General features: G+C 37.5%; 2 protein-coding genes across 3 annotated transcripts in view; one reads left to right on the top strand and one right to left on the bottom strand.

The window, feature by feature from the left end:
- Window positions 1-26,771, bottom strand: part of SLC10A7 (solute carrier family 10 member 7) — a 257,713-nt gene that overhangs the window by 127,976 nt on the left and 102,966 nt on the right. The window lies entirely within an intron of this gene.
- On the top strand, window positions 17,914-18,422 carry LOC118022269 (60S ribosomal protein L23a-like). The gene has a single exon (XM_035022953.1). The coding sequence runs from the start codon at window positions 17,914-17,916 to the stop codon at window positions 18,379-18,381; it is 468 nt and encodes a 155-aa protein (XP_034878844.1). The 3' UTR covers window positions 18,382-18,422.

Raw genomic sequence — 26,771 nt, 5'->3', positions numbered from 1 at the left:
TTGACAAAGTACAGCATCCTTTCTTGATCAAAACTCTTCAAAGTATAGGCATAGAGGGTACATACCTCAATATCATAAAAGCCATCTATGAAAAACCTACAGCAAATATCATTCTCAATGGGGAAAAACTGAGAGCTTTCCCCCTAAGGTCAAGAACACAGCAGGGATGTCCACTATCACCACTGCTATTCAACATAGTATTAGAAGTCCAAGCCACAGCAGTCAGACAACAAAAAGAAATCAAAGGCATCCAAATCGGCAAAGAAGAAGTCAAACTCTCACTCTTTGCAGATAATATGATACTTTATGTGGAAAACCCAAAAGATTCCACCCCAAAACTGCTAGATCTCATACAGGAATTCAGTAAAGTGGCAGGATATAAAATCAATGCACAGAAGTCAGTGGCTTTCCTATACACCAACAACAAGACAGAAGAAAGAGAAATTAAGGAGTCCATCCCATTTACAATTGCACCCAAAACCATAAGATACCTAGGTTCTAACCAAAGAGGCAAAAGATCTGTACTCAGAAAACTATAAAATATTCATGAAAGAAATTGAGGAAGACACAAAGAAATGGAAAAACGTTCCATGCTCATGGATTGGAACAAATATTGTGAAGATGTCAATGCTACCTAGAGCAATCTACACATTCAATGCAATCCCCATCAAAATACCATCCACTTTTTTCAAAGAAATGGAACAAATAATCCTAAAATTTGTATGTAACCGAAAAGACCCCGAATAGCCAGAGGAATGTTGAAAAAGAAAAGTAAAGCTGGCAGCATCACAATTCTGGACTTCCAGCTCTATTACAAAGCTGTCATCATCAAGACAGTATGGTACTGGCACAAAAACAGATACATAGATCAATGGAACAGAACAGAGAGCCAAGAAATGGACCCTCAACTCTATGGTCAACTAATCTTTGACAAAGCAGGAAAGAATGTCCACTGGAAAAAAGACAGTCTCTTCAACAAATGGTGTTGGGAAAATTGGACAGCCACATGTAGAAGAATGAAACTGGACCATTTCCTTACACCACACACAAAAACAGACTCAAAATGGTTGAAAGACCTAAATGTGAGACAGGAGTCCATCAACATCCTAAAGGAGAACACAGGCAGCAACCTCTTCGACCTCAGCCGCAGCAACTTCTTCCTAGAAACATCGCCAAAGGCAAGGGAAGCAAGGGCAAAAATGAACTATTGGGACTTCATCAAGATAAAAAGCTTTGCACAGCAAAAGAAACAGTCAACAAAACCAAAAGACAACCGAAAGAATGGGAGAAGATATTTGCAAATGACATATCAGATAAAGGACATATCCAAAATCTATAAAGAACTTATCAAACTCAACACCCAGAGAACAAATAATCCAATCAAGAAATGGGCAGAAGATACGAACAGACATTTTTCCAAAGAAGACATCCAAATGGCCAACAGACACATGAAAAAGTGCTCAACATCACTCGGCATCAGGGAAATCCAAATCAAAACCTCAATGAGATACCACCTCACACCAGTCAGAATCTGGGCTAAAATTAACAAGTCAGGAAATGACAGATGTTGGCGGGGATGCGGAGAATGGGGAACCCTCCTACACTGTTGGTGGGGATGCAAGCTGGTGCAACCACTCTGGAAAACAGTATGGAGGTTCCTCAAAAAGTTGAAAATAGAGCTACCCTACGATCCAGCAATTGCACTGCTGGGTATTTACCCCAAAGATACAAATGTAGGGATCCAAAGGGGTATGTGCACCCCGATGTTTATAGCAGCAATGTCCACAATAGCCAAACTGTGGAAAGAGCCAAGATGTCCATCAACAGATGAATGGATAAAGAAGATGTGATACACACACACACACACACACACACAATGGAATATTATGCAGCCATCAAAAGGAATGAGATCTTGCCATTTGCAACGATGTGGATGGAACTGGAAGGTGTTATGCTGAGCGAAATAAGTCAATCAGAGAAAGATATGTATCATATGACCTCACTGATATGAGGAATTCTTAATCTCAGGAAACAAACTGAGGGTTGCTGGAGTGGGGGTTGGGGTGGGAGGGATGGGGTGGCTGGGTGATAGACACTGGGGAGAGTATGTGCTATGGTGAGTACTGTGAATTGTGCAAGACTGTTGAATCACAGATCTGTACCTCTGAAACAAATAATGCAATATGTTAAGAAAAAAAAAAGAAGAAGATAGCAGGAGGGAAAGAATGAAGGGGGGGAATCAGAGGGGGAGACGAACCATGAGAGACGATGGACTCTGAAAAACAAACTGAGAGTTCTAGAGGAGAGGGGGGTGGGAGGATGGGTTAGCCTGGTGGTGGGTAATAAAGAGGGCATGTTCTGCATGGAGCACTGGGTGTTATGCACAAACAATGAATCATGGAACACTACATCAAAAACTAATGATGTAATGTACGGTGATTAACATAACAATAAAAAAATTAAAAAAAAAAGCCTAATAGGCAATAATTACTAAATGTTCCTATAGTAGGCAATGTACCCAACTTTTTACATGCATTTTTTTATTTAGTTTCAAAACAAACCCATGAAGTTAGCATTATTATCTCCACTTACACATGTGAAAATGGATCCCAGAAATCTTAAGAAATATATGGAAGATCACACGGCTTATAAATGGGGGAAGAGGAATTCACTGAGATGGTCCCCCTGATACATTCTCTCTTCACATGTATACTCTTCAGTAATGCTTACCATATAATCAGTTGCTTAATGTTTGCTTTCCACATTAGAATGTAACCTCTATAAATGCAGATAGGGCATCTACCTTGTTCACTAAAATATCGTTGTGATGATGCTGGGAACACAGGGGTCAAGAAACATCTCTTGTTGAACAAATGAGTGCATGATACACTGAGTCATTTCTAGCACAAAGGAAAAAAAGCTAATTAAAAATACTCACCATAAGTCATTACCTATCCAATTCAAGCACTAAATTTGGAAAGCTGAAATAGGCATAAGTTATTATTAAGTACTATATGTAGTCCAATGAGGTTCATAGTAAATATAATCTGAATAGGAAATGTATGCAGTGTGTTTAGGGAAAGGCAATTCTGTGTGCATATCTAACTCTATACTGGAACCTACTGATAAAAGCAATTACTCAGAGCACTTTCTGAAAATTCAGTTCTCTATAAATTTCAGAGTAGGCTAGATAGCTCTCAAGTCCAATTTCAAAGTATAAACACATTTAAAATCACAATGAAATATTACAGATAATTACAGTAAAATTGTTTCAAAGACCCATAGAAGATCTGTCTCAATTAATACAGCTAATCCTTGCATCTAAACAGTCAGTATTACTCTGTATGATACTGGGAAATCTAATCAGAATGACTGCAAGTTTTTCTGAACTTAATATGTAAGGCCAATTCCACTGACTCTGGGGACTGGTCAAGGTCAGCTCTAGATTTCAAATTCTCATAATTCATGGTTATATCATGAATGAAAGCCTGATTTAAGTATTTATTTCAACATCCTACCTCATTAAATTTTTTATCTACCAGTGTTACAACTGATGAACAAAATAAATAGGTCTTGTTTTATATTCTTCTTTTCTACTTTTCTGTAACAAAGTGGTTCATGAACACTGACATGGCCAAAGATATGAGGCAGCTTGCCATAAAAAAAATTTCAAGGAGGGTGCCTGGGTGGCTCAGTTGGTTAAGCGACTGCCTTCAGCTTAGGTCATGATCCCGGAGTCCTGAGATCGAGTCCCACATATGGCTCCTGGCTCAGCAGGGAGCCTGCCTCTCCCTCTGACCCTCTCCCCTCTCATGCTGTTTCTCTCTCTCTCTCAAATAATAAATAAATAAAATCTTAAAAAAAAATTTCAAGGAGTACAAATATTATACTTTAAATTATAAATTATAAAGGACTATTATACTAGATGAGCATTTACAAGTACAGCAAGACAAGTCTGTAACTTTATCTTTAGCAATATACCTATTTAGAGAGCATACAGAGCCTACCATGTACAAACACAAGAAATATGAACAAATGAAAATATGGAGGACCTGCAGATATGGATCACATTCCTCCATATTCTTATTCATAAGAATAAAATGAATTTTATTTAAAATGAATAATCTGTATTTTTCAAAAGCCATGCCTTATTAGATATACATGAGCTTTGTTCAGCTATCAGAAATGTTTAAAGGGAATCAGTTCTACTTCTTCCACGAAGCCTTACCTGATCATTTCTACCTTCCCCCCTAAATCTGAGCTCTCACTCCTTGTAATCATTCAGCTGTCTCTCACGTACATACTTCCCTGTTAAAGCACACAGTTTCTACTACCTTAAATTTCATATATTTATGTGTACATATCTCTCTTTTTAAAGTAGAAGCTCATTCAGGGTAGGTTTTTCATCTGATTAAATTTTGCACCCTCCTTCCCCGCAATAGCACTTGTCATAATATATGCACATAAAAGATAGAACAATTCACTCCACAAATAAATGAACATGGTTGTCTGTGAGTGATGTGGAGTCAGGTGCTAATATATCTTTGCTCCCAACAATACTAACAGCAGACATGCTCTCTAGTGCTAACATGTAATAACTTAAATGAAAACCAAAAATAACAAGTATATGTAAAATGCACAGCACAAATATCTTACTACAAGAGGGTTTCTACTTTGGTTATTCGATATTTCAATGTATTTTCTATCCACTGAAGTCCCCCCGCCACCCTGTACTTGTAGATAATTATGTATGTCATTCATTTTTCTTTGCTCAATTTGGACTTTATAGAACTTAACATTCATAAAAATCAATAAGATATCCTTATTAAAGTAAGCCACATTGGCCCTTGAACTCAAACCACTGGTCATTCTTCTCTTTGCTATGCATCATGGATTGTTCTCATTATTAGGTCAACCTACAAAGTTTTTTCTCTCCACATACTTCCAGTATTATTCCTTCTTCTCTCTGGCCCAGATCTACTATCCGTCATGTTGCATAATCATGTCTATCTGAAGAGAATCGATAAGGTAACTAGCTGTGATATCATTGGATATTTTCTTCCCCACCCTAATCACCCTGATTAGTTCAATTCTTTGACTATGAAGAGGGATCATTATGTTAACTTTTAAATGAGGAGATAACTAATTAAACCAAAGTAACTCAAAGGGCTTCAAATGTTGAAAGATACTGGTAGAAAAGCCCATTTCAATGGAAGAACATATTTAAATAAAAATTTTCCCTCCAATGATGGACATTTTACCAAAAGCTTTAAATAACATGCATTATTTCATGCATTATGGTATGAAAGTCAAAAGCTCATGAAAGTAGAAAAAGTTGATAGTTTCAGATTACATTACTCTAAATAAAGAAGGAATTGTTGCTGACATCACCTTAAATATACTGCATATTGACATGTTTTTGAAGGAATTATAGTTGTGTGGCACAAGTCAAAATCAAATTTAGTTCAATCAGCCGCGGCATATTTTTAAAAAATAAAAACATATTAGGGATACAAGTATATGAAAAGGCCTTTATCAACCTTGCTTTTTATGTGCCAAATTTTTAAATCCCTACTTATTTGCAAGCAAAAAATATGTACATTGGTGAAATTGTGGGATTATATATTCATAAAAAGAGTAATTTCACACACACACGAATTCCTGGCCACTGTTTCCTCAAAAGTTCACTGAAAAAAGGCAGGGAGGGGCCTGCTCCTTTAGAATTCAGTACTAAATGTTTAAACCCATACAAGGAAAAGTCACCAAGATTTAAACATAAATAACAAAGGAAAAATGAGAAAAAGAAATAAGAGAATTAAGTCAAATACTCTGTAAACTGAATTCAGACTCTAGGATTTTACAGGGCATTAATCTAATATATGCCAAATTAGATTTTCAAATTCCATAATATTTGATTTCTTTTCTAAAACTGGTTTACTCTTAATCCCAGAAGTTTTTCTTTCAAAGATTTAACTACAATTCTAAGTGAGATTTCTATTCAACTAGGAGCTCTGTTGTTGATTTTTTAAGTATTATGAATCATATTTATGATTTTACCCTCCCTAAACATTACTTTTGACTTTAATAAAGTTTAGACTCATGTAAAAACTCAAAGATGGTTTAATGTGGATTAAATAATACTCATTTAAAAACAGGACCACTTGTACACTATTTGTCAACTAAAATAATGTCAGAAAAGTTTTTAGACATCTGAGAATTTCTTCCAACTGCACTGCAAAGCAACACAGAAGTCATCCAGGAATTTCAGTATAAGACAGATCTGCTTTTGAAATGCAATCCCAAAAACACATACAGTTGATCACAGGTAACTGTTCTGTCTTTGCCGTGGGACTATAACCTTTAGCTGGAAAATACCATGACTATGTTCCAGTCTTTAGTTTTAAGGAATCTGCATGGCACAACAGTTTAGGATTTTTAGCAATTGGACAGCTTGACCATTCCTTTACACCCTGCTTAATGGAGCTTCTCAGTAATACCACTTGTGAACTTCAAGTCACAAAAAGACATCATTCAACATGAGTCCTTCAGTATGGCCAGTCCACTCATGCTAAAGTGGTGTTGAAATGTAAGTCTGTGGGTTTGCTCAAAAGCAAACAAAAGACTACAGCCGGGCATGGATGTATGTAGTCCTTGTAAAGTGAGTAGATCTGGGGTAGCATCAAAACAGGACAGCAGAAGAAACACCTTTAAGAATTCTCTGGAGTATAATTAAACAATACAAAATAAAAGTGGAAACTAAAGATAAAAGAAAAAATGGATAAAGCAATAACAAAAGGAGTTGTTCATTTTGGGCAGAGACTCTGGGGAACAGAGTTTAAGTACAGTTAGTTCTTCGGGCAGTGCAGATGCATATAATGTCACAAGTGTTCAAAGTGTTATTGATAGAGCATTGGTATTTTCTGCAACATCATATTGCAGAACACAGTAACTCCTAGGAACACCTTGAGATTTCTGGAAGCATGTGTGTACATGAGCAAATACCTGGGAATGAGTACCTCTTCTGCTACACCCTCAATTAAAAAAAAAAAATTATTCTGTACTGGAGAAAAAATAGATAAATCTCCTTACATAATTTGATATTTATTTTGGCAATGAAATAGCAATTAGGATATAAGGAAGAGCCATGTGAAAAAAGGTTGTGTGAGCCAGACTAATGTCATTTTAGACAAATCTGCCATGATGACTGTTCTGTGACCTGAAACCTTCTTGAGCACAGCCCCTCTCCATGGTCACCCCCTGACCACTTCTTTCCTCTTGTTTACCACATCCTTAAGCACACCCTCAGGGCATAATGTCCTTGATCTGCCCTGGAGATATAGCTATGACACACACTATTCTTAAAGATTCTCTTGAGTGGTCCCTCAGTATTCCCAGTCTCTAGGGCTATAAAAACAAGTCTTAAGGGAGGTGGGATTTTGGAGATCTACTCATCTTGTGGTCACCCAAGACAGGCTTCTTTCCATAATTCCCCTTAATAAACCACTTTTCATCAGGCTAGACTTGCTGGCCTTTCTCTTTGGTCTTATGGCTCCTTCAGCCTTTGGAGGTCATTTTGCATATACCTTCCTTTCATGGAACAAAGGTAATAGTTACATATACTTATACACACACATACACAATGAATGTGTGGCATCCATCAAAACTTAAATATTTTATTTCTTTCTGTTTAAAGTATAGTAAGAGAAGAAGTATCAAGAAGATTCTTTATCACAAAAGAAGAAGACAAATTTAGATCAAGAAAATCAGAAACTCCAAAAGAGAATCTATACAAAATTACAGTTTGTAACAACAGTGGAACATTTGTTATAAGAAAAGTAGACAAGCCTTGGACCAGTGATCAGGAAGCCATTTAATTTGATATAATAAGAAAGAGCTTTATGGACCACAGCATGCTAGAATTAGTCTTCTTCAGAAAAGAATCTCTGGGTGATGTCAAAAGACAAGAAGGATAAAGCATGGCTTTGTAAAACTTGTTTAGAGATGGTAACACAGACAAGTCCATTCTGAAGAAAGAGAAAAGAGAGAAAAAACAGTCAAGGTGGGCAAAGTGAAACCTTGCATGTGAATATGTATCATAATCACTAATTATAAGACTCACAAATCCCAAGGCTTTTTGTTTTATCCTCAGTCCTGCCTGGAAAATGGTTAATTTATTCTACAGCTATTTAGACTGGCACAGACTAGGTGGCAGGTACTATATGAACAGCAGGGATATTAGAGTGAAAAAGACAGGCAAGGTCCCTCCTCTCTTAGAGCTCTAGTGGGGATTGACACACAATGGACAAAAGAACGAGATAACTTTTGATAATGATAATGGCTTTGAAGAAATAAAAAAGTTGATGTGTTAGAAAGTACTGGGGAGGTACTTATGGAAGGCCACTGAGGAAGGGTCACTTCAGCTGACACCTGAGTGACAAGCAGCCAATCCAGTGAAGACCAGAATGTTCCAGACAGAGGGGAGGACTAGTGCAAAGGCCCTGAGGAAAAAAACAGCCTTGGTGTGTTTGAGGAGAGAAACTTTGTGTTACTGGAGTGTGCTGAGTATGTGGTGTGGTATTAGGTGGGGCCAAGGAGGAAGACAGGGCTAGCTAATAGGACCTTATTGGTTGGGATAATGAATCTATAAATTTTTTCCTAAGGGCAACAGAAGACAACAGAGGTTTTAAAACTAGGAAGAATCTGGAGAAAGTATGGTAATATAATGTGAGGTTTATATTCTAAAAAGATTACTTTAGCTGATGAGTGAAGTCAGAATTTTAGGGAGATCAGAGCAGAAGCAGGCAAGACCAATTAGGGAATAATTTATAGGGTAGGAGGCAAGGGTTGATGGCATCTGGTATTTGAGTAGTGACAGTGAAGATGAAGAGAAGTTGATGAACTCAAGATCTATTTTGAAGGTAGATCCAATGGGATTTACTGATAAGTCAGATATGGGGAGAGGGAGATGGTGGAAAGAAATCCAGGAACAGTCTTATATTCAAATAATGAGTAGAGCCATTTACTGAAATGAGAAAAACTGAAGGAAAAGCAATCTAAGGATGGGAAGGGGGATCAAATATTCTATTTTGCATATGATAAACTTGAGACTTTTATTAGATATCCAAGATGAGACATCAAATAGGTTTTTTGATATATATGAGTCTGGCATTTGGGGAAGAAGTTAGACCTGAAGATATCAATTTGGTAGCAGATGCATTTTGATGTTACATAAAACCATGGAATTGGGGGCTCCTGGGTGGCTCAGTTCGTTGAGTGTCCAACTCTTGATTTTGGCTCAGGTCATAATTTCAGGGTCATGAGATTGAGCCGAGTGTTGGGCTCCACACTGAGCGTGGAATCTACTTGAGATTCTCTCTCTCCCTCTCTCTGCCCTACCCACCCCCCCAAACAAAACAAAACAAAACAACCATGGAATTGGGTGAACTTTCCTAGGGAGTTACAGTAGACAGAGAAAAGACCAGGACCCATGACCAAGCACTGAGACACTCTAACATTTAGAAGTTAAGCAAAGCAAAGAACCCACATAGGAAACTGAGAAGGGGTGGTTGGCAAAACAGATGGAATCCCAGGAGAGATAGGTATCATGGAAATGAAGAGGAAAACATGTTTCGAAGAGGGAGTGATCAATTGTGTCCACTATTCCCAAGTGCTTGAGTAAGACAAGAACAAAGAAACCACCACTGGCTTTGGAAAGATGGAGATGACTGGTAACCTCGATAAGAGCCAAGTTAAGTTCTTAGTAGAGTGTCAGAGATACTTGATTAGAGTAAACTGAAGAGGCGAAGTGCTATAAGGAATGAAGCCTGGAACAGCTATTTCAAAACCCACAGCTAATATCATCCTCAACAGGGAAAAACTGAGAGCTCCCATAAGGTCGGGAACACTACAGGGATGTCCGCTCTCATCACATTTATTTACAATAGATTGGAAGTCCTGGCCACAGCAATCAGACAACAAAAAGAAAAAAGGCATCCCAATCAGCAAGGAAGAAGTCAAACTTTCACTGTTTGCAGATGACATGATACTCTATATAGAAAACCTGGAAGACTCCTATCAAAAAACTGCTAGAACTAATAAACGAATTCAGTAAAGTCACAGGAGACAAAATCAATGTACAGAAATGTGTTGCATTTCTTTACACCAATAATGAAGCAATGGAAAGAAATGAAGGAATCAATCCCATTTACAACTGCACCAAGAAAATTAAGATAGGAATAAATCTAACCAAAGAAGTAAAAGACCTGTACTCTGAAAACCATAAAACACGGATGAAAGAAATTGAAGATGACACAAAGAAATGGAAAGACCTTCCATGTTCATGGACTGGAAGAACAAATATTGTTAAAATTCTTTACTACCCAAAGCAGTCTAAACATTTAATGCAATCTCTATCAAAATATCACCAGCATTTTTCACAGAGCTAGAAGAAACAATCCTAAAATTTGTGTGGAACCATAAAAGATCCCGAATAGCCAAAGCAACTTGAAAAAGAAAAGCAAAGCTGAAGGCATCACAATTTGAACTTCAAGTTATATTACAAGCTGTAATAACCAAAACATTATGGAACTGGCACAAACACAGACACATAGATAAGGGGCACCTGGATGGCTCAGTGGGTTAAGTGTCCAACTCTTGATTTTGGCTCAGGTTATCACCTCAGGGTCATGGGATTAAGCCCCACATTGGGCTCTGTGCTCAGTGTGGAGTCGGCTTGTCCCTCTCCCTCTGTTCCTCCCCCAACCCCCGCTCTCTCTCTCAAATGAATAAACACAATCTTAAAAAAAAAAAAAAAAAAAAAAGACAGACACACAGATCAATAGAACAGAACAGAATACCCAAAAATGAACCCAGAACTATATGGTCAATTAATCTTCAAAAAAGCAGGAAAGAATATCCAATGGGAAAAATAATGTCTCTTCAACAAATGGTGTTAGGAAAACTGGACAGCAACATGCAAAAGAATGAAACTGGACCACTTTCTTACACCATACACAAAAATAAATTCAAAATGGATTAAAGACCTTAATGTGAATCCTGAAATCACAAAAATCCTAGAAGGGAACACAGGTAGTAAGTTCTTTGACATAGGCCATAGCAACTTCTTTTTAGATATCTCCTGGGGCAAGGAAAACAAAGGCAACAATAAACTATTGGGACTATATCAAAAGAAAAAAGCTTCTGCACAGTGAAGGAAACAACAAAAGTAAAAGGCAATCTACGGAATGGGAGAAGATATTTGTAAAGGACATATCTGATGAAGGGTTAGTATCCAAAATATATAAAGAAATTACAAAGCTCAATACCCAAAAAACAAATAACCCAATTTAAACATGGGCAGAAGACAGGAATAGACATTTTTCCAAAGAAGACCTACAAATGGCCAAGAGACACATGAAAAGACGCTCAATGTCACTTATCATCAGGGAAATGCAAATGAAAACTACAATGAGATATCACCTCACACCTGTCAGAATGGCTAAAATCAACAACACAAGAAACAAGAGCTGTTGGTGAGGATGCAGAGAAAGGGGAACCCTCCTGCACTGTTGGTGGGAATGTAAACCGGTACAGCCACTCTGGAAAACATGAGGTTCCTCAAAAAATTAAAAATACTCTGCAATCTAGTAATCACACTACTGAGTATTTACCCAAAGAATACAAAAATACTAATTCAAAGGGATACATGGAGCCCTATGTTTACAGCACATTTTATCTACAATAGCCAATATTACTGAGCATTACTGTAAAATATTACTGAGCCATAGAAAAGAATGAAATCTTGCCATTTGCGACGACATGGATGGAGGTAGAGAGTATTGTGCTAAACCAAATAAGTCAGTCAGAGAAAGACAAATACCATATGATTTCACTCATATGTGGAACTGAAGAAACAAAACAAACGAGCAAAGGGTAAAAGAGAAAGGGGGAGGCAAACCAAGAAACAGGCTCTTAACTATAGAGAACAAACTGATGGTAGGTGGGGGGGTGGGTAAAATAGGTGATGAAGATCAAGGAGTGTACTTGTTGTGATGAGCATTGGGTGACGTAGGGAAGTGGTGAATCACTATATTGTACACCGGAAACTAATATAACACTGTATGTTAACTAACTGGAATTTAAATAAAAACTTTAAAAAATTGTTTGCTTGGAAGAATAGCAGTGAAATGCGGCAGTGGCTGGAAGGGAAGTTGGAAGGTTATAAGAGCATGGCCCAGTAGAGGCCCACACTCAATCCTATTCTGGTTTCTTGGCTTAGTACTAATATCTGCAGTAGAAAGCAGGATCTTGAGGGTTTGCTTTTTTGTTTTTGTTTTTTTTTTTTGAGTCACAGATATAATCAACACTTATTGAAACATTTATTGAACACCTACTAGATGCAAAGCACAGTGGTAGGAATCAGAATAGAACTAAGGATATGGGCTCAGATTTTCAGCACTTGAGCTCTTGCCAGGGAGCAGAACACTAATTGTAAACTTGTGGAAGTTGGTTCCAAGGAAACAAAAAAAGTAGGCTAAGCTTCAGGTCCCACTGGACTTTTATTGTAGTTCACATCTGACCAATGAGATGACAGATGAATGGGCAGGTTGTCAATAAGAGCTCCTACTTTCCACACACATACCATGTTTATCAGTTTGGCCCTGCAGATATATATTTTTTTCTTTAGTTTTTTCAATGGGAAGTTTGTACCATTTGACCACCTGCACTTATTTCACCCATGCCTCCACCCCCTTGTGGATATTAAAAGAAGAAGACAAAAGAAACAGAAATAAATTAACATGTAATAAAGATGGCACAAAATGTATATTGAGTGTTAGGGAATACACATTTATGTATAAAGTATAAAGAAGGTGAGCAACAAGAAAAACACCCAAAAAAAGAACAAAGAAAATATGAAGCTATCCATGAAAGGAAAGAAGCTGCAAGTGCTGAATGGCCCCAGGACTCATAATAGCTAAAATTGGGTTGCTGAGTAACAAGTCAGAAAGAAGCATCGGACAGTCATTCAGCCATGATCAATCAGTATTTTTCCTAGAGATCATAAGCTACTCCAGCAGCAGACGGTAAAAGTCTTTAGGCTAGAAAGACCTGTTCAAGATTCCTCACTTCCCCTGGCTACTGGTCCCCTAGGAATCTTTGGTGGTCTGGCAATCCCCTCATCCTCTGTGCTCTATTCCCATCCTCCCCCCCAAACTGGGATCACCATCTGGCCTGGTTCATCTTCTGGATGATGATGGATGACTTACAGAAATAAAGACAAGAGTCAGATAGAAGGAGGGAAGCCAAATATGAACAAAAGGACAGGGACAGAGTCCTTTTCCTCTGGCCCCATATTAATAAGCTTTGTATTTCCTTATGCCCAGGGGATCTGCAAGGACACTTCTGGTGAGAGAAGGAAGAAAGAATGAAGTGAGAGAAAGTAACGCTTACTGCATGCCTCTTACATGCCAGAAATTGTGCTTAGGCTTCTCAGGTTTCCATGTTTGTTCCTGACAACAATCCTGCGTTGCCTACGGATGAGGAAACCATGAGAAAAAAGGAAAAAAAAGATGAGGATTTTGTCCCAATTTACACAGCCAGAGAGAAACAGAACTGGAGTCTGAAACCAAGTCTGTCCAACTCTAAATACCAGTCTCTTCTCATTATAAATAAACACCAAGGAGTTGGTTACCTATGTTTACAATATATTAAATCAAGAAGAAATTACATAAAATTAGTAAGTAAAAAATACATGAATGCAGTGAATTTGTGATTCGGGGTGCTCTGAATTAGCATTTTTGTTGAGATTGCAAAGGTCAACTAAGCTAAAAACTAGATCAAAATAAACTTTATGAAACATTTTTAGAAACCAGATTAAAGGGTATAATTAGGTGCTACGTAGATCTGTTTGGAATGGAATAAAAATTTACATCTGTACAACTACCACAAAAGAGGTATATAAACACACACTTACAATCATTGTCTTCAGAACTGAGAGTAAGTTATAGCCATGATACACCATTAATTTGACAGTGTGTATTTCCTAAAAGGCAAGGACACTCTCCTACACCACCACAGTAAAACCTGCTTATTGGGAAATTATCTTGATAATGATACTACCATCTACCATCAAATCCACAGTCCCATCCAAAATTTCACCAACTGTCCCAATCTTTTTCTTTTTTTAAAAAATTATGTTATGTTAGTCACCATACAGTAGTACATCATTAGTTTTTGATGTAGTGTCCAGTGATTCATTGTTTGCGTATAACACCCAGTACTCGTTACAACACCTCTGTTTTTTTAATCTAGAATCATGTTTTGCAGTTAATTGTCATGTCTCTTTATCTGGAACAATTCCTTAATCTTTCCTTGCCTTCCATAATCTTGGTTATTTTTGAAGAGTACAGGCCACTTATTTCACAGAGAGTCTGTTTGGGTTTGTCTGTGTTGTTCTCATGATTAAATTCAGGTTATGATTTTTGACAGGAATGCCACAGAAGTGATGCTACGCCTTCCAATTATCACATGAGGAGGCAATGATGTCCATTTGCCCCATTACTGGGGATATTCACTTTGACCGCTTGGTTAAGGTGGTGTCTTCTAGGTTTCTTCTCAGTGAAATTACTATTTCTCCCTTTGTAATTAAAATACTTGGAGAATACTAGTTGCCAGTGATTTTTCTAACTCCAGCATTCCTCATATCTTTCTTGCCTAAAATTCCCTTCCAATGATTTGTTTATTCATTTACTTATTTATATTAGTATGGACTCATGCATTCCTATCTTATTCACTGGGTTATAATCTTCTGGTATCTTACTAATTTGGATGTTCAAATAATTGCAGATTTGGCCAGTGCAAGTCCCTTCAAGCTTCTGACATTTTCTGACATGTCCTCATCACTTTCAAGCACTAATTATCTTTAATTTACTTATTTCCTCATATGTCCTGTATATAACCAGCCGGCTGGCACTGTCGGCCCTGACTGCCTCCCCGGACCAGGTGCCAGTCACCTCCTCAGCCCTGGACCGGCAGGCTACCCCAACTTCAGCTACCTCAAGGGGAGGTAAGGGAACCAAAATTATTTTTTTAAAGAAAAGATAAGGAAAAGAAGGGGAGGAGGGCAGGAAGGGGACAGGAAGAAGAACTCAGCTTCACCCTTGAATGATAATTTGTGAATGATCTTCTCAGCTGGCAGCCATCTTCCTACAGCACTAGAAGATATTCCATTTTAATTTGGCCTCTATTTCTGACTTAGAGAAGTCAGCTGCCAGGCTAATTATTGTTTTGGGAAGTTGCCTTTTCTCTCTGGTTAGTTTGGAAATATTCTCTTCGAGCACAATGTATAATGGTCAAGAGCACAGACCTGGGAAGTAGATGATCTGGATTCAAATCTCAGCTTGGCCACGTACTAGCTGTGTAATCTTGGGAAGATTTGGTAACTTCTCTGTGCCTTACTTCCTCTTAAAAAAAAATGGGGATAATAGTCACTATCTATAAATCAGTGAGTGTGTGAGTGTGTGCACATGTATGTGTGTACACGTTTGTGTGCATATATCTCACTTAGGAGATCACCTGGCACAAGGTAACCAGTATATAAGGGTTTGCCATTACTGTTAGTAGTGGTTGCAGCTGTAGTTGTTTTTGTTGTATCAAAGTTTTATTCTGATACACAGGGGTGGATTTATTCATACTTATCCTGCTTGGGAGTTGGTGAACTTCTTCAATCTAGGAATTCATGTTTTACTAATTCTTGGCTACTCTCTCTATTCTCTCTGAAACTCCTGTCTGGTACTAGTTTTTATATTAATTTCTATGCTCAGAGTTTCTGGCCCCATAAAAATGGTATAAATTTATACTCTCTAACCACCTCTTAGCACAGGGTTGGAGTGTGCACTTTTCACGGGAGACTTATTTTCTTCCATTCAGATCTCAGGCTCAGACAACACTATCACTTATCATGGCCAACGAGAAGAGTTTTTCTAGTACTCTTTTCACTGAGGGGGGCACCTTTCCGATTCCCACATTTATTCAGCAGTCTCGGTTCTAGCTCACTGCTTGGAATATGCCCAAACTGCATTTCATATAGCTGCATGGATCCTTAGCACCTATGAAGGTATACAGCGTTCTTATGTGTACCACTCAGGCATTTGACAATTGTCTTTTTAACACAAATTCCTAGAAGTGCAACTGACCCAGCAAGAACAGGCTGAACAACATGGTAGTCATCGTTGTGGAATCTGGAGTTAGAAAGATACAAGTTCATATCACTTAATAGCTGTTATCATCAAACTCTTTTTAGTTATGGTTTCCTCACTTATAATACAAGAGTAATAACAGTTACTAAAAATAAAAAATATAACACAGGCTAAGTATTTGGCACAGCACCAAGTCCATGGTAGCTTTGATAGATGCTATTATTGTTGTTGTTATTATTCTAAGCATTTCCAGTTTTGATCCACATAGTGAAAGTACCATCTACAAAGATCAAATCTTATTTATAGACCTACCAACAGTGTGTATTTCTAAGTCTTTCCATTCTCATCAATCAGTCAATCTTGTTAAACTTTGCTGATTCCATAAATGGAAAATATCTCAATTTCATTTGTACTGATACGATCAGCAGTGCAGTTGTATATCTCTTCCTAATTTTATTGCTCATCCATGTTTGTTCCTCTGTGAATGGCCAGCTTAAGATCTTTGCTCATTTTTCCACTGACATATGTATTTGCTTCATCTGTAAGAACTGTTTATTTATTAAAGATAAAAACATCCTCATCTATATTTTGCTTCTTTGTTAGAGTAAACTTCAGATATGAAAGCACTTCCTTTATAAAGGATGAATTCATTGTCAGAATAAACTGCAGATGTAGTCTTTACTGATTTGCTGCAGTAATTTTGGTTATTACTAGTCTTGTTTGCCAACTTCACATGAAAACAGCATAGGGATTATCTTTCTAGATCAGACCCCATCTTGTCCAAACATTGCAAAGTTCTGTTCCTAAAGGATGTCCCAGAGAACATGATAAAAAAATAAGAGACCATGTGTAGCATAATAATACTTGCAATTATTTAGGATCTGTTCAGAGTTTATAGGCAGATTTACTACAATTTAGTTTCTCATTGGTTCTGAAATAAATTCAGCAAAACCCCTTTAAAATTACTTTTCTGCCTGTGTTAAGTACCTCTCCTTGTTATTTTTCGGGAGTTTTAAGAATGCCCTTTCCTCTATTTCCAGATCCACCATCTTGGTGCATGTTTACCTTACATATGCCATTCATGATTTGATAGATTTCTACTTTACTGGCCAAAGAGTCCTCATCTTTCACTTTGTCCTCATATGTCAATTCCTTTTCTCTCCCTCCTACTCCTCTGATCATTTTATAATGAATTGGTAACCACAATAATGAAATTTACTGAGAAAACTAAATTTTGAGATGCTGCCATAACTAATGGAGTCAGAGAAATGATGAAAAGGGCTTTAATGAGGTTTGAAATATGGTTGGAATATTACAGATAGAAAATCAATTTGGAAAATGCTGTCGGCTTCATCCACAAGGGAAAAATTACTTAAACACACACCTCTAAAGGACAGAAATAAGTTTGAAGGCAATGAAGAACTGACAATTGTTTTATAACAGAGAAAGCTCACTCTTTCTTTATCTACCTATATCTACCTATCTACCTACCTATCTCTCTATCTATCATCTACCACTATTTTGCTATGATTAAAAGTCTAACTTGGTAAATATCTAAATACCTTGTCCAATTCTGCAAAAACTAGTAAATAATTAAGTATCTGACAATTGTAAGTAATTTACCCTTAACTCTAAATAATCTTGGTGGTAGAAGGAGAAGTTTTATGACTCCTTAGCAATACCACTTACAAAAGACTATGTATACCCTTTTACGAAGATGGCACTGAAGGCTAAGAAGGAAGCCTCTGCCCCTCCCAAAGCCGAAGCCAAAGCACAGGCTTTGAAGGCCAAGAAAGTGGTGCTGAAAGGCGTCCACAGTCACAAAAAAAAGATCTGCACGTCACCTACATTCCGACGACCCAAGACACTGCATCTGCGGAGGCAGCCCAAATATCCTCAAAAGAGCGCCCCCAGGAGAAACAAGCTTGATCACTATGCCATCATCAAGTTCCCCCTGACTACTGAGTCAGCCATGAAGAAAATAGAAGACAACAACACACTTGTGTTCATTGTGGATGTCAAGGCCAATAAGCACCAGATCAAACAGGCTGTGAAGAAGCTCTACGACATTGACATGGCCAAGGTCAACACCTTGATCAGGCCTGATGGAGAGAAGAAGGCATATGTTCGACTGGCTCCTGACTATGATGCTTTGGATGTTGCCAACAAAACTGGGATCATCTAAACTGAGTCCAGCTGGCTAAATCTAAATATAAATTTTTTCACAAAGAAAAAAAGACTATGGATAATTAGGGTCACCCCATACAATGGATTTTATCTTCCTCAAGAAAAAAACTAAATTTTGTGGTCTCAGGACTGATGAATATTTTGGAAAAAAGCATATCTTTTCCATAAAGCCACTTAGGCTACATACTTCACATACTGTAAAACCTTATACATCAAAGAGAAATTACTGTTTAAACAGATTATCAGGTTACAGAACAATTAGAAGCCACAGTTCTCTTAAAATAACTCTAATGAGACCTGAAAAACTGCTTCAAGTCTGTGTTATTTAAACATTCGGCATATTCTCTGTTCTTAATCTTTGAAAATTAGATGAAAGCCATGGCCTTTCCAGAAAAATCCATATACAATTATAGAATACATTTTGAATATAAATTTTCAGAATTTACTAGGATCCCAAGCCTCCAGGCTCAGAAACTATTACTCCAGAGGAAATAGTGTCTTTAAGGCTATCCCTAAACACCTAATATATGAACTAATCTCCCTTCTCTACCTTAGGCACTCCATTTATTTATTTTGGAGCACAGAAGAGTTAATGTTTCACACATTCATCTATAATCTCCTCATCCACGCTTTGCAGAGGAAAGCCTTGACAACTCTTGGAACGCACTGCTGATGTAGCTCCTACTGGATCTCCAGTCTGCTATGGAGAGGAGCAAGAGGAGCATCCTGACTGACTATACTGGAGATCTAACGATGTGCCAGAGCACCCTTAGCAATATGACACATTAGAAGACAACTACCACTGATCTGCTTGGTGCCTGGTTCCTAGGGTTCTTCTTCACAAGCTGACTATGCAACTCTGGTCTCTCACACATCAACCTGATTCACTTTGGTGATGGACCCTTTCCCGCCCCCTCGCTTTCCCTTTATCAACTACTGGATAGCCTAAAGTATATAGAAGTCAGACTCCCACAGTGAGGCTGAAAGTATATCTGAAAAAAGAAGTCAACTTTCCAGCTCCCAGTCTCTTTCACAGTATATAATAATTTCACTATTAAAGGTGGGGGGGAGGTGACTTCTGAGAGTAACAGATCCACATTTATTCAAATCCAAATACAGAATATTCTGAGTTCAAGCATAATTTTTTTTTAAGCAAACAGCTACTGGGCCTGATTCTATGGATTGCCTACCCAATAGCCATACCCATCTTATATGCTAACAAAGCCCTGCTTTCTTTGAAGCAACAGTATGTCCAACCTAGGATATGACTCATGACTAGTCCACTAGTCATTTCCAACTAATATGAGCCTGAAATGCACCACAGATAGACAAGATATTGATTCCCCCTAACCCTTGGGGCAGATAGGCAGGGCTTGGAGCAGTAGGAGCTTTCTCTTCACTCCCATGATGTATAACAAATGTTACATTTCCTATGTGTGCCAAGAAAGGAAGAAGGTCAAGAAGCAAAGGAGAATTCTGTTCCCTTTGATAGACACTCAACCTGTCTCCTTTCCTTACAGCTAGCAATAACCTTCTGGTTGAGTTCTAGTCAATGAAGTATTAGAGAAAGTCTGCTGAAAGCCTCTTGTGAATGCTTGTCTTACTTATTTAAAGGACAAAGATGAGAGGAAAGCTTTCTAGCAATGCCTTTTCTCTTCCATCATACCTCCAACAAGGACACAATGCCTGAAGCTATAGCAGCCATCTTGCTACCAAGATGGCAACAAAGCATGAGGGTAAAAGACCAACAGCTAAGTAGAGCAGAGCAAAGAGATGGAAAGAGTTTGGAACTTGATTATGTTGTTGAACATCAGAACCAAGATCAGCAATTGTCTACTTCCCATCTTCTTATCAATGGGGATAAAAAAATGTCTATATTACTTACAGTTGACTGAAGCATACTAGTGGATGGGAGATTTCAAGTCATTTTTTTTTTCCCTCTGAAGCATCCTCTATTTCTCACTTGGTAGGAATATCAGCCCTTCTGCTTCTCCCAGTTATCTACTGCCTTATCATCTATTAATGCCTTTGCCATTTTGAGTCACCACTTTGAGTCTGACTAGGATGATGCCAGATTTAATGCTATTAATTTCTACTGGACTCTTTATAGCTCAGAACTTCAAGTCTCCTAGAAATTTTAGTACATTATGGCAATACTGTGTGTAATTCTGCAGCTATGTGGAAATTCTTAGAGCCACTATAGATTCTTAAATTCAGGATGCATTAGTTCGCTTAGGCTGCCATAACAAAATACCACAGACTGGGTGGCTTAAACAACAGAAACTTATTTTCTACATATTGGAGGCTGGAAGTCTGATCCCAGAGTGCCAACAGACTTTGTCTGCAGGGGCCTCTGTCCTCAGTTCACAAAGAGCAGCCTTTTCACTGTAACCTCATTAGTCTTTCCTCCAAGTAAGTGAGCACCCCTTGGTGTCTCCTGCTCTTCTTATAAATACATCAGGCCTATTGGGTTAGGGCCCAACCCTTGGGGTCTCATTTAACCTTAATTTCCTTAAAGGCCCTAGTCCCAATATAGTCACATTGGAGCTTATGACTTCAACATAGGAATTTTGGGAGGGACACAATACATTCCACTATGCAGGGCTTGGGTTAAAAAACAACAAATCCAAAAACTCTGAACCAACAACCTGGGAGCAAATATCTTTCCACACATTCTGAAAGATAATTTAGCCATTTCTTTTCCAATATATGGGACACAGAGAAAGGAATTTTTAAATAGGTATGTATAGGCAAAAGCTCAGGAATATTTAGATAACCTATCTATGAGCCAAAACATCAACCAGTACTTTTCAATAAATGAAAAGCACACTGCAAAAATACAACTTTGGAAATCTCTTTTTAAAAATACATGCAATAACACTTTTGTTCCCATATAGAAAAAAATGGTGTTTAAAAATGTACATTAACAAAAATGCCACATTTGTCAAGCTCAACGCACTACATGATGTATGATTCAATTTATGCAGTGTTCTGAAAAAGTCAAAATTACGGGGACAGAAAACAGATCAGTAGTTGCCAGGGGCTGGGAGGGTGGGTGGAGGCATTGCCTCCAAAGGGGCACAGGGAAACTTTAGGGGTGACAGAATGTTCTACATCTTGATTATGGTGGTACTTATATGACTACAAGCATTTGTCAAAACTCATAGAACTGCACACTAAAAATAATGAATTTTACTATCTGTAAAACATACCTTAATTTTTTAATGGGAGAAAATGGCCCATTTGTGGACCAATATGAAACAAAGGGTTACTCTGTGCTCAGTTAATCCACACTGTGGTAGCCAATCAAGAACTCTAGAAATACAGCAGTCACCCACATTCTATGTAAATTTTTAAGCTATAAACATCTGTGGCAGAAAGAATCTTGTGTTGCAGGATACCATCATATGTGTTCAAGACTTTTATGATGGGACAAACTTAACGTCTGAATTATATATCAAATTATTAGATTTAATTTACCAGTAAGGGATCACAAAAAGTGAAATCCACTGCTGTGGAAATAAGCAATTAATCTTAATATTTCATAGCATAATTGTGCCTTCCAATGGGAAGAAGGGCAAAAATGATAAATTTGATAATGATAAATTACAGATGATAAGAGCTTACTTAAATTTAAGAATATTTCATGTTTTACAAAGTATCTTATACACACTGCCTCATCTGATTCTCACAGTAATTCAGGAAAGCTTAATAGGTGTGGTATTATATTTTCCCCACTAGACAGGTGAGAAAATGAAGCCAGATGGGTTAGATGACTTGTCTGCAGTCCTGAGGTTAGTACATATAGAGTCAGAAAATGAACCAAGATATTCTGACTCCAAATCTAATACGTTTCTCCATAAATCAGCTGGCCAATTAAAAGGAACATATCTCAAAACTATTCCCCAAATCTCTAACTACAAAGTCAACTAAAACCTGAAAAAAGCTGTATCAACCCTCAAACACACTACAGCTTCTTAAATGGTTCTTTAAAATTAAAATGATAATATAGCAGAGGCAAGCTACTGCTCCAGTGAAAAAGGAAGTAGACACACAGTGAGTTCCTATGATATGCCAGGCCCACTATTTCATATTTAATCTTATAACAATCTTTAGAAGTTGTATTATTATTATCCCCATTTCACATTTAAAGAAACCTGGGTCCAAAGATATTAATTTTGTTGCCAGAGTCACACAGCTCATAAGGGAGAGAAACAAGATCCAATTCCAAATCTGTTAGATGCTGAAGCCCTTTGTCTTAGGAGACAAAGTAAGATATTTTAAACCTACACATTGGTACAGGCCAAGTCAAAATGTCAGTAGTTCCATAATTTTGAATCCCAAACAATCAATCAATCAATCAAGGCACGCCTTGTTCATATTTTCTTCACCTTTAAAATGTGGAATAAGTGTTTGTTTTTTCCTCCTACACATATATAAAACCTCTTTGACTCTCCTGAAATGATCTGAGTTCACCAAAAACAGGTGCTTCAATACTAGTGCAACCTCTGGATACCAATGTGGTGCCCTGTAGCAAGGTCAGCCAGCCCTTGAGATCAAAAAGCAAAATAAGCCAAAATGAGAGTAGAAATAATTCCAGGAATTCTGGCATTTTCCTTAAAATGTAACTCTGCTTTAAAATTACACATTGAAAGGGCACCTGGGTGGCATGGTTGGCTGAGCATCCAACTCTTGGTTTCGGCTCAGGTCCTGATCTCAGGGTTGTGAGACTGAGTGTTGCACGGCCTCCACACTCAGCGAGGAGTCTGCTTGGGATTCTCTCTCCTTCTTCCTCTGCCCCTCCCCTTTGTACTCTCTCTGTCTCTCAAATGAATAAATAAATCTTAAAAAAAAAATAAAACTACACATTAAATGTTTAAAAATATCTCAGTTTTGCCTTTAAAAAAATCAAGAATCTTGGAGTGCCTGGGTGGCTCAGTCAGTTAAGCGTCTGCCTTAGGCTCAGGTCATGATCCTGCGGTCCTGGGATCAAGCCCTATGTCGGGTTCCTTGTTCAGCAAGGAGTCTGCTTCTCTCTCTACTCCTCCCTACTGCTTGTGCACTCTTGCGCACTCTCTCTCTCAAATAAATAAATAAAATCTTAAAAAAAAAAAAAAAAAACAAGATTCTTAATTATTAAGATTATAGAAGGAATGGCTTATTTTTTTAAATCTTTTTATCCAGCACAGAATAATGCCCATGCAGGCATTTGAGAAATATTTCACGGTGAGGTTCATCATAATGATGATTATTAGATAGCTACTTTTACATTGATTTGTCTTTAGTGGCTCTCATGATAACAAAAGTGAGGGAAAAACTAATTTTGAGTTTTTATTGTTTTACAATGTCACGTAAACCTGGGAGTTATCTGTTCCTAGGTGTATTTTTTCTCCCATATAGAGATGTAAGTCATTCACTTGCTGGAATAAAACTTACAAAACGAAGTTCATTTTGCTTGCCAAGTGCAGATGAAAGGAAGAGGGGAAAGAAACAGTTTAAATGTAAAAGGCACCTTTTCCCTAATTCCTGAACTAGTTCACACAATAAAATGAATAATTTAACTACCTGAAACCTCATATGTGCAGAACGCTGCATGCAGACCAGTGGCATTTTCACTTCAAATTTGTACAGTCTTTAGTCAGTACCCTTCATCTGCATTTCTAACACCTGCTTCAGTCAGCTGTGAAGTAGGCTGTTCTCTCTATGGTCGCCTTTTATCTTTACTCTGTCCATCCAGTACACAAAAAAATTACATTATAGAATATAATTACTTGTCCTAAAAGAGAGAGTAATTCACATGATCTTCTGAAAGGTATTTTCCTTTATTTTATCAAAAGGTAATTTTAAAACAAATTACAACTAATGTCACTCTTTATCACGTAGGTCTCTTTCAAACACTGATATTAACTTTGTACAGCGAAAATAACAGCATCTACACTCCTCTGCAATGAGGATCTGTTTTAGGAGCAAAGGAAAGTAAAAAATTAAAGGCAATGACTAGTACCATTCGTAAAGTACACAAATCTCTCTTCTAAGTTTGTTATTATTGTGCTGTTATTAAAATGATGCTCTTCTAGCTTTGCCTGCCTAACACGACCTATGTTCAAGTTTTATGTATATCAACATAAACATTAGCTAAGTTTTGACTGTAAGCCAATCTACCCTCAATGACTCATATTATTTGTCCTATGTCCTATTTGTCCTACGTAACAACTTTTTAAAGAGGACTTAAGCCAAACACTTAAAGGCTGAGATTCTTTGATTTAAGAGATTATCTCAGGAAATGAGGAAAAATGGAGAATAGTTGGGAAAAGAACTGTACTAAATGGGACAATTTCTGGTTTACCATCATTCTGTTTATTTCCATCATAGCACTTAATTAGAATGTAATTATTTTATATATTGTCCATTTCGCTATTTGAATGTCAACTCCATCTGGGCAAGGATGGTGCCTGGCTTGCTCACCACTCTTTCTAATGTCTAGCTTAGTTCCAGCCACACAGTAAACACTCAGGAAATATATTTTAAACAAATGAATTTTTAGATCTTCTACCAGATTGAACTGGGATTCTGAAAGACTATTTAAATTTCTATTTTCTTAAAAAATACATATGCTCTACATATATATAAGAAAAAATCCCTCAAGTTTGGATCATAATTGGAGAATATTTTCTACTTACACTGATCTTCTCAGCCAAAGAAGATCCCTTTAAGATAACTTTAAGACAATTTAATTCCCATGTCTTTTAAATATGAGTCATTCAAGCATACATTATTATTTATTTTCTACCTTGTTTTAAAAAAGTAAATTTCACAAAGTTTAATCATTTCTGATGCCTTTTAACCAAAGTTATATATTAAAACTCCTTATATTTCACCATATAATATAGTGGTTTCTTGATGTTAGTAAAGTAGGTAAAGCTATGTATCCCTAAACATGGGGATATATCAACAGATTCTCATTTTTAATGATTTTGTTGTCTCTTTTCTTGCTTTCAATTTTCAGTACCTACCTACCTCTCTTCACTACACGTTTCTCTCCTAATAAGTTACAATTTATTACTCAGGATTTTCTCAAGTCTATAAATTTCGATTAGAGATTAAGGGTTAAACCCAGTAGAGTTAAACAGCAATCCTTACACAAACATGGAGAGAAAATTCAGTGTGTGATGCAATGGAATTCTTCATGGCCCAGGGAGCAAGTGGGCCATACTTCTAGAACTGCAGGAAGGAAAATTCAGAGAGATATGGAGGAAGAAAAGGATGGCGAGGTCAGACACCAAGGTCCTTGCTTGTAAGAGATGGTGAAATAGAAATATCCAGAACCCAGAACCCAGGAGCTAATCAACAGCTTGCTCAGGATTTGCTCTGTGGAAGGTACAAACTCCTGGGAAGTCCCAACATGACTAGGAAATAATAGGGCAGCAGTGCTAAAAGGAGGTGTCTGTTGGTAAGTGAACAGGAACTCCAGCTCCTGCACAAGGAATCTAGACACGCCCATGAGCCCCAGCAGGGAGACTCCAAGGTGCCATTTGAAATACATGGCAACCCAGAACTAATCATAAGGCTTTTTACAATCCTTCTAGCCTATTTCAAAATTCCGCCAGAGGCTGACATCAAGTTCATCAGTGCTCAGGACTCACTGAGAAAATGCCTATGAGCTGAGAAACTGCAGAGACATTGGCCATGACTTTCTATAGGAATCTATGTACTACTCATGAATAAAATACCCAACAGTGGAGGCCAGGCAAAGACAGAAGCAAAAGTGAGATATGGGAGCAGATTCCTCCATAAAGCCTTAATTTAACAGTCTCTAAATCATTCCTAATGAAAACACTAAACAGTGAACTGTTGAGGAAACAACAGAAATTAAGCAATTTCTAGAGAAGGATTAATTTAACAATTCAAAGGAGATTTAAACTTCTGGACTCTTCAAGGAAACTTTAAACTTCTGGACTCTTCAAGCTTTTCAGTTGCAAATCTATATATTTTATAGTTGTTATATCCCCTCAACTAGAATATAAGCTCCATGAGTTTTTGTCTGTTTTGTACATTTTTGTAGCCTCAGTACAGGGTCAATGAAGTATTTGTTGAATGAATGAACTAGAGAAACTGCAGGTATGCCCAAATGGCAGCTGCCTTGTGGGTAAAGAAGAAGTGGCACGGCAGGAGGCTGGAGAGAAGGCACGGATTAGATCATGCAGGACCTTATAAGCCATATAAGGGATTTTGGTATTTATTTATCCCAAGAAAAATTGAAGGATTTTAAGCAGGAAAAATGGCATGATCAATTTACATCCTTCAAGATCATTCTCAATGCTAAATGGAGAATGGAATGGAATGGGCCAAAAAAGAAGAAATCCAGAGCAACTGCCATTGTCATGATTA

The sequence above is a fragment of the Mirounga leonina genome, unplaced genomic scaffold (assembly GCF_011800145.1).
Source record: "Mirounga leonina isolate KUSES-001 unplaced genomic scaffold, KU_Mleo_1.0 Mir_176, whole genome shotgun sequence".
Taxonomy (NCBI): Eukaryota; Metazoa; Chordata; class Mammalia; order Carnivora; family Phocidae; genus Mirounga; species Mirounga leonina.
Note: the sequence above shows the minus strand (reverse complement) of the source record. Positions and strands in the feature narration are given on the sequence as shown.

What these genes read in the sequence shown, in the direction of transcription:
- LOC118022269 (XM_035022953.1), top strand. Translation starts at nt 17,914, where the DNA reads ATGGCACTGAAGGCTAAGAAGGAAGCCTCTGCCCCTCCCAAAGCCGAA.